Here is a 14808-nt window from a genome sequence, read left to right on the forward strand (position 1 = left end):
ATACAAATTCGAATGCATAATTTTTGCTGCGCCATGAATCAGTAATTTTAATGTTTTCATTTTATATTTTAATGTACATAGCAGTTCCCAGTAATTCTGTTATGTAGTAACAAAAAAATGACCACGCCTATTTTCATGATAGGGATGGCTGGCGAAGCGAAGTTTTAATTAAAATATTTATTATACCGGTATTGAAAATTCAGGTATTATTGCAATCCATAATCTCTAATAAAATTTGTCTTGTCGACGCGACTTGAGGAAATCATATTTCAGCATATCTTGTTGGAATTTTGTGGGTAATAAAAATGGATAATATTTACATTCCCTCATATTAATTTTTTGCAACTTTCTGTTAATTAATTGATCGGTTGCGTTATTTGTCAACTAGACTAAAAACATATACTCAAGAGCACTACGCACTAAGTGATTATACATGGTACACAATGACTTCGAGCTTTTTAAATAATAATATTTCAGTATAATAATAATATATAGAATAAATTCTAACATAAGCAAGAAATTATTCATCATTCCGGTTTAATTTTTACCTTGTAACATCTTAATTAAGAAATATAAAATATATAAAATCATCTTTGAACATCACTTCATTGACGGTGATTTGTCGAGTAATCGTTTTATGCATTCCTAAAAGACGTTTCGCGTCGAGAGAAAATGTATAATTCGTCGCATCTTGGCAAGACAACGCGACAGTTCGCCCTATTTCTACGATGTATTTATATACAAACCCCTATTATACCTAGTGCAAACTAGGTGCAATATCTAAAAGTGTATACGAGGTAGTTTGCGAACGGTGTATAATGTTCCCGACGCGAAGACACGATCTAACTCGGCCATCGCGGCGAAACTTCGCCAATGATAAATGTCATAAAGTTTCTTCGCTTCCATTTCCCTCTTATCCTGGAGGCTTTGTGAGCCAACATATATATACACCGACGCAGAATTAACATTTAGAAACTTGCTTGGTTGCCATTGTGTGTCGTCTGAATTAACAAACCGACACCCAAGTGCGTTCAAAGGCAGACATTTTTGCATTTCAATCTAATTTTGGACATAAACCATCATCTGTAATAGAGATTAATATTCTCGGTGTTTTTTAGAATCCTCTCTGATTGCTATTGTGACTATCATTTCTGACTTGATGTGAAGTGGAAAGCGGCTGCTTTTTAATATTTTTAGAATATTTTTGGTCAATACTTGTAGCTCCACATGGTGCTACAAAACTTTCGAAGCGAAATAGTATAAAAGTCAAGTTCTATCTTGTGGGAATTCTAGACCCTGATGAAAGTGTGTTCCGAAAGGAAGTGTCGTGAGTACGCTATGATTTAGAATTGTTGTTTTTTAGACATCAAAAACAGTATGAAATAAAAAAAGTAATATATTTAAAAATAATATATATTAATTAGATATGCTTTTTAATTTTATGTGATTATTTAAGAAAGCAATAATATATAAGATGTTATGTTATGTATTGATTATTATTATAATCGTACAAAAATAATATTTTTTAAAGACTCTTAACAACATATTACGCAAATCCAAACCGAGATTTAATATGAAACTTATCGTTTTGGTATTTGTTTGGATCTGTGACTATATTTTCTTTAAAAGAAAAACGTTTTATATATGTTTTATTTTTTATTTTCAGAGGATAATGGACTCCGCCGAACAGGCAGCTTTGTCAGGCTCGTCCAGGGGCGGCGATGCGCCCGCCTACTTGGACGCGAGGAAGCTGAACGTCTTTGCGCCCGACGGAAGACTAGCAGAAGGAGCAAGGAGGCTGTCCCTGGCCCCTAGCAGGCACTTTGATCACCTGTCGGTGAACACCACCCGCAGCGCCATTCTCATGCCGCCGTTTGTCGACGAATTCGGTGAGTCGATCGGTTTCTGATTGCCTTCGATTTCAGCCAAAAAGCGTGTGAAATGCTGATGTAATTGTTGATGGCGAACTTCTAAAATAAGTGTATCGTGCTGAGTACCGAATTGGATGCGAGACAGTTCAAAGTTCACCATTAAAGAGTGATAATTTCAGTTTCTTCGCCCCTAAGATTATGTTTCTTAGTCAGATTATTTTTATCGCCTATGCGTTTTAATTATTGCATTTACTCTTACAAAAATTTAAACAAATTCAACTATGAGAAGTGTGATGCAATTACTTGTTAACTAGAAACTTAAAGTTTGGATTAAAAGGTGTATTCTTATATTTAGTTCAACTTTCAATTAAAAAAAATGTGTTGAAAAGCTTTTGTAACACTTTTAGGTCTTCAAAAAATACAATAGAAATTTTATCACTCTTTCTGCTTATACAGAATACTTGTGACGAAAAGACTGCATTCAAAGAGATGCAGCATTGCACGATAGTTTACCATGTACTCAAAATCTGAATTCAGCAACTGTAAAAATGTTTTTTATCCATGCTTTGATGCAGTTGATTAAGGAAAATATTCCTTCAGTATGATCTTAAGCTATCTACTAATTCTTTATTTAAATTTTAGTGTTTTTTTTATAATGGGATTCGAACCTATATCTTTCGCGTATTAGAAACCAACTTATACCACTGATCAATTGTGCTGGTTCAAAGCATAGATTTTTGGTAAAAACGTGTTTTATTTAAAATTATAAATAAGATATTTTATTGCAGTTTTTAAGTGATGTTGCTGAGGTTCAATATAAATCTTATCTGTCGGTAATCTAGTAGACAGCATAGCAACTCCTTTTCCAATACTTTTTTTACTAGTAGACTTCTTAAAGCAAATAAATACATACTTGCTTTTAATAACAATATTTCGACCGCTAACTAAAAATATACAAAATATTTTTATAGATTTTCGTTTTTTGGTGTAATGACCGATTTCCGGCGGTGGCGACCACCTTGTTGATTAGTTTCAATAATATGGCAAAAATAATTTTTGGATTCTAATTTTTTGGAGTGTGACTTCGCAGCTAGAAATTAGTGAGAATTGTATTAGGTTATATTACATATTGCGACAGACTATGATAGACCAGCCGTGGTGGAGAATCTGGCGCAGGGATAGTGTCCGTGAAAGGTCTTTAGATCCCTCTCTGCTGCGGTGCTCGTATAGTGGAGTCCTTCTCAGGGTGTGAGCATCTGCTAGTCTCTTCGAGTGTCTGCCGGTGGTGTCTCCCTTCTCCTTATTGGAGACCATATTTAACTATTCATGGCTGCAAAGCTTGCTGAATAATCACAATCATACAGCGATCATCCAGGCAATCGTTGTACAACGAAATAAGTATACGCTTTTGGAAAATGACATATGCTTGATTGATATCTCCGAGGTCGAATTGTGCAACGGGAATGTTGCGGCCTTACGGTACTATTTGTCTTCTGGTTATATATTGTCTCCAGTAACAAATAAATATTCATTCAATGCACCGGTGAATCCTTGCGTGTTATTTATAGGAAGCATTTTAGTTCTGGCATTGATGAATGATTATTATGGTCACAGATTTTAACGCGAGTTTCAAGAATTCCTCACAATAGATATTACAAGTTTTTTTTAATTTGTTTATATAATATAAAAATTATACCACAAAAAATATAATAACACAAAACTTAATTAAGTAATTGACTTAACTTTAAAAGCAAAAAATAAACTTATTATACTAAAAAAATATTTGGTGTTTTTTCTTAAAAAATATGACTTTAAAAAACATAAAACATCCACTGACGGATCACTGAAGAATGTCCTAAGTTTCGTTACAAAATTTTCTTTGTTCAAAGTGCGTTGAATACTTTTCAAAGCATGAAATAGAAGACCCAATTTTTTTACCCTTTTGTTTATAGACTCATATATGTAAAATTTAGCTTTCAGTGTTTTCGAATTAAAAAATTTTCTCGAGGTTCCTCAAGAAACTTATTAATCGATTTCTCCATGGCTCTTTTGACGCTCTGATTGAATGTCCCTACTCCGGACATCATCAGAATCTGTTTGTTTACAGAGATATTATAGATCAATTAATAGTAATATTTTGTGGATTTTGCAAGTATAATAATATTTTTTTTCACCTTGCCTTTTCTCTTGGAGTCGTTTTTTTATATATCGTTTATTATTTTGGAACTGATCTCACTTTTTAAACTTGTCAGTTCTTTTGATAAAGTTTAAAAAGCCTACACTCTTTTATAAATTTCCATCTCGGCTGCCAGACATACTGGTCCCAACGTTTTATGAAGATCCGTAATATTTGGATAATAATATTCATTTCACATTTGAGAAGCACCAATACTATTTAAAGCAAAAATACACATTCTTTTCAACGTGATTTTGAACCAGTTCAACATGATTTCTATACTATTCTATCTCGTCTGTCAGTCAAGAATTAGATGTAATTATTTTCTAATTTTTTGTTTCACGTAGTTCTGAAAAATATATTTTCTTATGGAAGACTTTCTAAAAAATTTTCATTTTTTTTTTTCAGACAATACAGGGAATTCACTAACTTTATCTAGAAATTTAACAGATTTTAAAATTTCCTCTTCATAATAATTTTCTCACATAAATCGGTTTCGTTATATTTTTATTTTTATACAGCTGTATATAGCAAGGGTGACTTCTTCTTTATATATTTTTTTTACAGAATTCAGCGAGTGACTCATTACGCTGAAAAATCTAAAGTCGTTGCACACGGTCGATTTGTTCTTTTTTGATAAGTTAATCGCATCCAGTCGTGTGATATTTTTCTAGAAAGTATTGAAGAGTTTTGTGAAGATTTCAAGTTTTCCATGCTTAGATTTTTTAAACTAGTATCAAATTAGATCCCGTTGACTTACGTTTTATTTTTTTTATGGCATATTCTATGATGGTCTCCAAATATTGATTTTATATATTAACTCAAGCCAGGTAATATTTTTTATTAGTATCAATATCCTGATCATTTAATTTTTTGATTTAGTCCTAATGCGTTTTTTTAATTTTTCACGTAAATTATATTCATCGCTTAAACAATTATTTTAGATATAAATCTCAGGAATTATCACAAATTATTTCCAGAAACAAATCAAGATAGTAACCCTAATTTCTACCGTGTAATATCAAATTTAATTTTACCAAAATGTGTACCATGTTTACCGTGTAATATCAAATTTGATGGATTCTTAACATCAGCGACCATTCACAAAAAAATCTTATTTGCAATTTTTTCAACGCCGATTAAATTTATTTCAATCTGTTGCAAACAAATTATTATTATTACATAGAGCAATATTAACTTTAGAGTCAGATATTTTAGGAGATATTGTGAAAGATATTTTATCTACAGTAAATGTATTATTGAATTGTTTACATTACAAGTTCAGATTCCATTTATACAAATGTAGTGAATTTAGATTATTGGAAAAGTTAAGGCACGAAATAAAATTGAATTCACAGGCAAGGCAAAAGTTTATTAAAAAAAATAAAGATTCAACATACCAACCTTTTGATTGTATTTGATTGGACGGAACAGTCGCTGTCTGGTCCAGACGACGATCGGTCTGGAGATAAGTACCGTCTGAGGAGCTTCGAGATGTTTCTATTAGATAATCGCATACAAAACATACAAACAAAAATATAAAGAATACTAATCTAGCACGTTTCAGTCATTTAATCTTATTTTTCACAGATCCAGAGGTCCAGAACCAAATCGCGTGGTCCGAACACTTAGATCCATTATTCGCCAATAACTACGAAAGCGATCCGGCCCTGTCGTGGCAGTTTTTCGGGAGTTCAACCGGTTTTCTCAGAAGATATCCAGGTAAATCATTAGTATTTTAAAACATGTATGCAATTGCACACGCACAGTTACGCGCCTGAGATCCAGCGCTACTCATGCGCCGTAGATATACGATTAAGCTTATGTTTTTAATACACGTAAAATATGTGTTTAATATATTTTACAGCAATATCATGGCCACCAGAAGACGGCAGATCGCATCACGCCAGAGACCTTTACGACTTTAGATCTGCGGCGTGGTTTGTAGAAGCTGCCACTTCGCCAAAAGACGTCGTCATATTAGTCGATTGGTCCAACACAGCCAGTGGATCGAGAGGATCTTTGGCTAGAGCCACAGCAGTCGCCATACTGGACACTTTGACCTCCAACGATTTCGTCAACGTGTATAGGTTCAACGACGTCACCGAAGAGCTAGTACCCTGCTTCAAGAACATGCTCGTTCAGGTAATTATTATTTTTATATATATATAATATACCTATGTGTATTATACGAAAGCGTTTCCCGAAAATAAACACTCAGTGGATGAAAAAAGGATGAAAATGTTTTATGTTATGTAATAAATCTCCGAGCTCTGTCAGCGGCAGGAAAAATGATAGATCCCGCGAGAATTCGGCGCTAACAAGATGAAAACTTTTTCTATTATATCATATTACAGTGTGTGTGTATAGATTTGGATGCGAGATATTGTATACCAAATAATATTAATAATAAAAATGTACGGCACAAAGAAGGTTAAGTCTCAAATTATATTTTAAAACGTAATTTTATTAGTTTAGGAACGGATATACAACGTAAAATAAATATTTATATATTTATTCAATATAAAAGAAAAAAATATGCAAAAATTAATATAAGCATATTTTTTAATACTAGTAGTATTTTTTTATCAGTGGAAAATTGAATTTATTTATAGCTCAATAATTAAAATTAAAATAGGTATTGTATTGTTATAATTTATTCCAACAGAAAATAAAATAATGCTTAATCGATAATAAAATACATTTAATTATTTAATATGACTAGTAATAATGCGTAAGTTGCTACTTGGGAAAGAAAACGCACTATAAAAAATAATTATATACGACCTTGGACAATGCCCATCAAGCGAACGTCGCTTTCTAAAGGCGTATACCTATTTCGCCGTTCTAAGAAACGACTGCAGCGATTGGCTGGATGATCGCTGCATAATTGCAATTGATCAACAAGCTTTGTAGCTCTGGATAATTAAGCCTGGACTCCGATGAGGAGCGATCAGTGACCAGCAGCCATTCAAAGACTCAGGCAGACACTCGAAGAGACTAGCAGATTCACTCCGCCTGGCAGACGCGAAGATACGACCTGAGACTCCCGAACACGATCATCCTAGCAAGAGGAACTGCTTCCAGACACTATCGCTGCAGGCACCTACAAGACCTTTGAGGACTTTCCACGGGCATCATCCGTGCGCCAGCTTCTCCACCACAGTTCGGAAAAAACATATCGCCATTTATCATCTGTTGCAACATATATAAATATAATGTAATACAACTTTAACTAGATTCCACCCTGAGTCTCACATAATAATTCACAATTAATTATACAGGTGTCACCAATTTCTGGTGGTAATTCGTTAATAATAATTAACGCATTAAGTTGCAATATAAGATTCCTAGCTAGATACTTCCATCAAGTTCTTCTATCTGTAACTTCCACAAGTCTGCCAAACTGGTAGCCAAGTAATGCAATCGACTTACTTTTAATAAAAAATGTTTCTAAGATACCTGTACATGCGGGAATATAAATATTATCCATTTTTATTATCCCCAAAATTCCTATAATATATGCTGAGATATGATTATCTTGAGTCGCTTCGACGAGGGTAATCAAAAAAGCTTTTCTTCAAGGTTTTTGTGAGCCTTAATTACCAGAGCTTGTTTGAAGTATCACATACAAGAGTATTGTAAAACTCTCCAAGAAGCACAGCTATTCGATATTTTAATTATCTTATTATTTGTTGGATACTATTGCTTTATTCTCATTCATGTACACTTAGCTATCCTACTTTAAACCATCTCTCAGATGGTGAAGAAATTTGCATCCTAGTGTATTACATATATCTAACCAAAAGTCAGCCTTCATACATAAAAACGCCAATTTTCCATCACACACATACCATCAGCAAAATAGCACACACATACCAAATTATGCCTCTCGCCCTCAACGAGAGGGCAATGATAAAGTTTTCCCAAGCGTGGGAATGAATAAGCGTCGCCCAGCGCGTGATCGGAATCGGCGTACATAATGGCGTGATGATACCGCCGACCGCACATTCCCAAATGTTTTTTTTTCTCGTGTGTTTATTCTATTTCCGGTGGCATTTTTGGCCAGCCACCTGGGCTCGTCGGCTTTCGGGACCGCCTGAAAAGTTTTTTCATAAGACAGCGGAAAACAGCAGCAGCAGTTCGTCCAGACGAGCCGAACGGATTTACAAAGAATATGTTTATGAAGAAAGTTTTCGGGCGCGATCAATGCCTCTATGTGTATCCTTCTTCTTTTTGAGCGCCGCTATTATTATTATTTTTATTATTATAGTCGCGGTCGTGAGGGAGGCTGTGAATTCAACATCTTTGACGAGGGTTATCAATGCAAATGAAGTGCAACAAAGGCGAAAGATTTTTTACTTTCTGATTCTTTGTCTTTGCCTTTTCTGTTTAATATTACACAACAGCGATTGAATTTCTCTTGTACAAAATAAATGTCAAAATAAAAAGAAACATGTTCGAGAGATGCAAATACCGATGGAATTTTTGATGATTTTTGTCATATTTTATTTTTTCAGGTTATATTTATATTCATAAAAAAATCTTTTAATAAATAATAATTCAGATTATGATATCCCAGATTTGTATAAAGCAATATTAAGATCAGAAACGATGCGAGGGTTATAATTAGGGAGAATCTGCTGTAAATCTTTGTTAAAACGCTTCAATCCCAGAAACCATTTTTATTCCACGAAATACTTTCTCAAGAAAATAATTAACAATGAGAATCGTTTATTTTAAATATGTGTTATTTTTTAATAAACGCAATAATTAGATTATGCAGTTTCATTTTGAGTTTAAAAAAAATATTAAAACAAAATTAAGAATAAAGATTAATTCAATATAAATAACCGTAACTAAGAAACATGTCACTGTTAATTATTGGTACATAACACACAAGTTTGTGTGATAGCGTAGTCCATGACATTAAATGTAAGCTAAAATCATGATTTAAAAAAAATGTTATTCAGGTGTCTTAGTACTTGGATATGTTGATTGCTTTTACCCCATTGTGACGCGTTGGGCCTGTCATGTTGCAACGTGATATATATAGTTTTAGAAACATTGTAAAACGCTGTCACTATTGCGTCAATCATAATACATATTTGTTCAAAAATGCTATGATATGGCTAATATAATACCGTATATATAATCGCTTAGACCTTTATACTTATTATTAAAGACACGATTGCTAAAATTATACATCACATTAATGTATTTCAATAACTTGAGCCAATTCTAGTACTATACATCAATATATCATTTATTATTTGTAAGTAAAAATGTTACTAAATACTTTTATATGTATATGTATTTATTAGACATTGTCCGACATTTTGTGATTTTAACATAGTTATGTATTAGACAGAAAACGACGTTTATTAAATTATCAGCAATAAATTACTTTGCTCCATCGATATTTATAAGCTCTTTCGACGTTTATTACATAATATATGACAAGATTAACAGCAGACAACTTAATAAGGATTAAGATGAAAAATCTATATTAATATGTTATCCCAAATAATGGGACTTGTGTAGCGTAATACGTAAGATCTCAGCTTAACACGCAAAAGGTATATGTGATAAAAAAAATCCTGATCACTCAACAATCAATAAACTGATTTTTAATATTTTTGTATTATTATTTTCAGGCCACCCCAGAAAACATCAGAGAATTAAAGTACGCATTAGACAGCAACACACCAGAACCTTCGAACGAGGCTAACTTCACTGCGGCTCTTACCTTGGCTTTCGAAATACTGCACAGAGTAAGAATAAAAACATATATTATAATATATTTTAAAGTCGATGGAGAGCAAGGGTTCTTAATCTGAGGAACACGCCTCTTGAGGTGAGGTTAAAACAGATTCTAGTAGAGGTGTAAAATGCCTCTTTGAATTATGTTAAATCAGTATTTATCAAGCGCGTACGGTGAGATACTTTGCCTTTCGCTCGCTCTCGTGCTAAGTGACGAGAGTGAGTTAGAAAAAATAGGGATGCGGAACGCATGTAACGCACGCCCTTATCTCTCACTCACACGCGTGCTAGCGAAAGTGAATGTAACTCACCGTACGCGCCTGGTATTTACATAGAAAGACAACGATAATTAAGATTTTCTTACAATCAAATACATACTGCAAATCTGAGAAATTTAAAGGACTTCCAAGAAATGCTGAAGCAAAAAAAAATCAATTTATCTCGTCAATAAGCCTAACTGAGTTTAGTTTTAGAACCACAAAAAAATTCACAAAAATTCTCAGGCCTTTAACGAGTCATATATAATATTATATAATCTCAAAGAACAAAAGGTTTTTGTACATATTTTTTTAATACCTCTATCAAGTGTGTTTTGGATCAATTCATGTAGGAACTCATATGTCTTTTGGACTGCTGATAGTCAAACTGGTAAAACTCAATGCTCTTTTCCAAGAAATCATCAGCTAGCATCAATTGATTTTTATCCTATATTGCTCTAGGTTTACATATTGTCCCTTAGGATTTGTTGTATCACACAGAAGCTCTCTTCTCTCTTAAAAAACTGCAAGCTCATCCTAAATCTTAAGATACGTGGGTCTTAAAATCTTTCCCATGGGATGTATGTCAGTAAAAAGTTTAAGAGTCACTGCTCTAGCTGAAAGATAGACCACACAGTGCCGGATTTAGCCTTTTTAACCACCGGGGCATGAAATCAATCCGAAACGTGTTAAATCTGCTTGCAGAGCGTCAAAGGAAATAGGCAAAAGCCCCTTTTGTCGAATGTGTATTTTATAAAAGTCTCTTTTTGTGAGACGCCTTTCACGCATTTAACTGATCGTTTTATGAATTTGCTTCAATTTAATTCAGCTTCCATTAAATAACGATTTTGCTGTTAAAAACTTAACAAATCATATAAAAATCTAAGGCTTATGCTTCAACAGAAAATGGACGTTTCGCAACTGTCAAATGGAGTTTCATAAACATTTTAGAGCAGTATATAATTTTTAAATTATATTTTCGCTAGCAAAAATATATTATATATCTACTGGTGACAATCTATTTCAACTTTACTAGTTACAATATAGCTTCACTGAAAAATACACATTCACTGTAACATTTATACATCGCATGTGAATAAATAATGAAAAGTACGTAAATTTATATATAACTACGTATGAAAAAGTGGAAATCATATAATTTTACTAACATCTGCCAGATAAATTTTATTTTCACTGGTAAAAATATATATCTACTGGTGAAAATGTATTCCGATATAATTTCACTGAAATGACATTTTAAAAATATTTTAGGCTTAGATTATTTTGTGAGGGATAACCCTATAATTGCTGGTTTAGAATCATTTCAGCATATGGACTGTAATTGTAAAACCCCTTTGGGCATAACATATATATATATATATATATATATATATATATATATATATATATATATATATATATATATATATATATATATATATATATATATTTATATATATATATATGCCTTTGGAATTCTAAAGGTTAAGTTTGGCATAGTTTCTGTCTTATAAGAAAAAAAATCATCTTTCATTTCTTTGTCAATATGTTAAGCATACAATCTTGTAGCTTATTTGACATATGATATTGTTAAGCTGACACAGAAATTGAAAAATAATTTAATGCTGTTAATATTGCAAAAAACTAAACCTCACTGATATAGGTTGTGTGGCAAATATTTTTGAGCTTGCGATGCAAGAAACGATGCGATACAACGTCTAAAATTTTGATATAATAAACAAATGTAGAATTTATACACTGAGCTAATTTTAATGTTCTTACATAGAATTGGTTTATTAAAAATACAAGCTTTTATGAATAAAATAGTTTTATTGATGAAAAATATTACTAAACAATTAAAGTGTGATTTATTCAATAAAAAATAGCAAGCACTCATCATTATCGTTTTAATTAGAATTTGGTTTTACAATTTATATAAAATAGGACCACGATGGCACCACGAGCGGACGCCTGCTCTGTCTGTGCGTAACGCTGACGCTGGTAATGAGGGCATATTTATTTTGTATTTTTTTTATATGTACAACTCGTGACGGTAGTAAAACTTATAAGTCAATAACTAAAAGGAAGCGTAGGGTTCGTACCCGGTTTATGAAGAATAGCCTGTATGTTTAAAAAGTTATTAATAGCATTCGGTGGAAGGATTCTTTTATGTTTTAATTACATCAATGTTATTTTTTACTAATTCCAGTACAACCGTACCGGTTTGGGTTGCCAATGCAATCAAGCCGCCATGCTGATATCCGGTGGCGCCACAGGGGCGCCAAGAGACGTCTTCCGGACCCACAATTGGCCCCACATGCCGGTCAGGGTCTTCACTTATCTGGCGGGGTCCGATGCCCCCGGAGCAGTACACATGAAGTGGATCGCCTGTTCCAACAAAGGTCGGCAAAGATCTCGACTAAGCAAACAAATTTATCACTTCGAAGCATGTTCTGAATTATTTTCTTTTATTTTCAGGGTTCTACGCCAGGATTAACGACTATAATGAGATCAAAGAGAAGGTGTTTAATTACGTAGCGGTCATGGCTAGACCCATGGTCATGTATCAGGCTGATCATCCCATACAATGGAGTCCCGCTTACATCGGTGGCAGAGTGAGTAAATAAAAAAATGTTTTAATACATAAATATTAAGACATTCTCATAGTGAAAATGTTTATTTAACATTTTTTACGTTTTAGGGCAGTGGCTTAGCTGACGATGGTTTGGGCCAATTGATGACCTCTGTCACAACTCCAATTTTCGATAGGAGAAATCACACCGTGAGTATAACATCAATTTGTGCCATAAACAAAAAAATATAAGTTAATAGTGCAACGAGATAAGGGATGACTCATTAATGAAAATTTTGATTAATTTTAGTTATTATTAAATAACTTGTTTATATAGTTAATTCGGCCTCAAAAACTAAAATATCTGAAATATATAAAATATCACATAATTTATAGCAATTCTGATACTATATCACCATACGTTTTTTATATTTTATTAAAGCAAGAGTGCTTAGAAAATATGATTTTCACAGACATGCTAAGCTATTTTAATTTTGTGGCAATATTGTGTCTGTATATAAATGCATGCTTTGGTCATTTTTTACAGCAAAGAGAGGCTAATCTTTTGGGAGTGGTTGGCACAGATGTTCCTATCGATCAGATAAAGAAATTGGTTCCATCATATAAAGTAAGCATTAATGATTATTATTCTTTTTTTAATAACAACCATTGAATTTTTAATAAATATTTTTCAGCTTGGAATCAATGGATATTCGTTCATTGTCAATAATAATGGGCACGTCTTGTACCATCCAGATCTGAGGCCATTAGTGAGTTACCTTAATAAATAAAAATTATATACCTATAAACGTGTTTATTAATAAATGTATATAATTTTTTCAGTACAACAACGAAGAGGTAAATCCGCAAGCAGAATATGTACTTAAATATTTTAAATCACCTATTAGCTTATTAGTTGTCAATAATAATACTCTTTATTTAATTGAAATATTAAACCTGAATTATTATTACAGTTCTCTGAAACACTAAGACCACTGTACAGTAAAGTGGATCTGACAGAACTAGAATTATCTGAGCACGAGGCCACTCCTAGAGAGAATCATTCGTTGTTGATGGATGTTAGTATTTTTTTATATATCTGAAGATTAAATTATATGATTGTATAATATATTTTTTTAAATACAGATTCGTAATGAAATGATAGATCAAAAAGAAGGCGAAACTGAGATTGCTATAAAAGTACATTACGAAGAAATGAGAAGAGTATCCACGAGAAGGCAAAGATACTTTTATGGTTCAATAGAAGGTACTCCATTTTCTTTGGCGGTTGTTTTACCAGATGGATATGGAATGTATGAAGTCATAGCTGAACAAGAGCTGCGTCACAGTCCTATAAATGGTATGTTTTTATATTTATTTTTGGGGTAATCTTAGTGTAATTTAATGTAAATATTATTTTAAATGTTACAGTGACTGAGTACTTCAAGGGAGAAAACTGGAAGGTGCATCCTGACTGGTGAGTTTCATATATAAATAATATAACGAAGGTAAAGATACCAAAATATGTATATATGTTGTCAGCAGTGAATTGTTGATGAACTTTATAAACAATGATATCTGTATCTTTACTTTCATAACAAAAAAAAATTATTCGACATCACTATTTACTGTTTTAAATTTTTAATTTCAGGGTTTACTGCGAATACAACTCCGCTTCAGAGATCAACTTCAGGACAGCAGAAGAACGAGTGGTACACTTCTTGGCGAAAGCTGGAAGGCCAGGTTGGAAGTGGATGTCGCTGAGGCCGAGATCGCCTGCAAGAGAAAATTCACATCATCACTTTAAAAAGCAGGAGAAAGACTCTTATTATTGTGAGTCAAAGCTGAACTTATAAAATATACGATCAAAGACACAATACAAATAAAAAAATATTTCAGGTGACAAAAACTTGCTCCAATCTTTGGTAAGAGACGCAATGGTAGTTGATGGATTAAACGATCATCCACTGAGTCATATGCCCCACAAGCAGTAAGTACCGTTTTTAAAATATCTAATTCAGAATAGTCTCCCTTTTATTAATTTTTATTTTAAAATCTAATATGAAATATATTTTTTCTAATGGCACATATTTTAATTTTATTTATTCATGTGTATAAAACTTCTCATTTTACTAATGCACAAATCTGTATAATTTCAATAGCCCGATA

General features: G+C 32.7%; 1 protein-coding gene across 2 annotated transcripts in view; it reads left to right on the top strand.

Moving 5' to 3' along the window:
- Positions 1-14808, top strand: part of stol (voltage-dependent calcium channel subunit stolid) — a 123335-nt gene that overhangs the window by 102054 nt on the left and 6473 nt on the right. For both annotated transcript variants that reach the window (XM_088205826.1, XM_088205828.1), the window contains exons 5-19: positions 1667-1889; positions 5638-5769; positions 5915-6192; positions 9705-9821; positions 12277-12469; positions 12546-12682; positions 12769-12849; positions 13187-13267; positions 13335-13409; positions 13483-13497; positions 13614-13718; positions 13786-13999; positions 14071-14116; positions 14291-14472; positions 14539-14629. In XM_088205826.1, coding sequence (XP_088061952.1) covers positions 1667-1889; positions 5638-5769; positions 5915-6192; positions 9705-9821; positions 12277-12469; positions 12546-12682; positions 12769-12849; positions 13187-13267; positions 13335-13409; positions 13483-13497; positions 13614-13718; positions 13786-13999; positions 14071-14116; positions 14291-14472; positions 14539-14629 — 1970 coding nt within the window. The remainder of the gene's footprint in view (positions 1-1666; positions 1890-5637; positions 5770-5914; positions 6193-9704; positions 9822-12276; positions 12470-12545; positions 12683-12768; positions 12850-13186; positions 13268-13334; positions 13410-13482; positions 13498-13613; positions 13719-13785; positions 14000-14070; positions 14117-14290; positions 14473-14538; positions 14630-14808) is intronic.

Source organism: Plectrocnemia conspersa, unplaced genomic scaffold (genome assembly GCF_051122295.1).
Source record: "Plectrocnemia conspersa isolate PC_06_02 unplaced genomic scaffold, ASM5112229v1 ptg000002l, whole genome shotgun sequence".
Taxonomy (NCBI): domain Eukaryota; kingdom Metazoa; phylum Arthropoda; class Insecta; order Trichoptera; family Polycentropodidae; genus Plectrocnemia; species Plectrocnemia conspersa.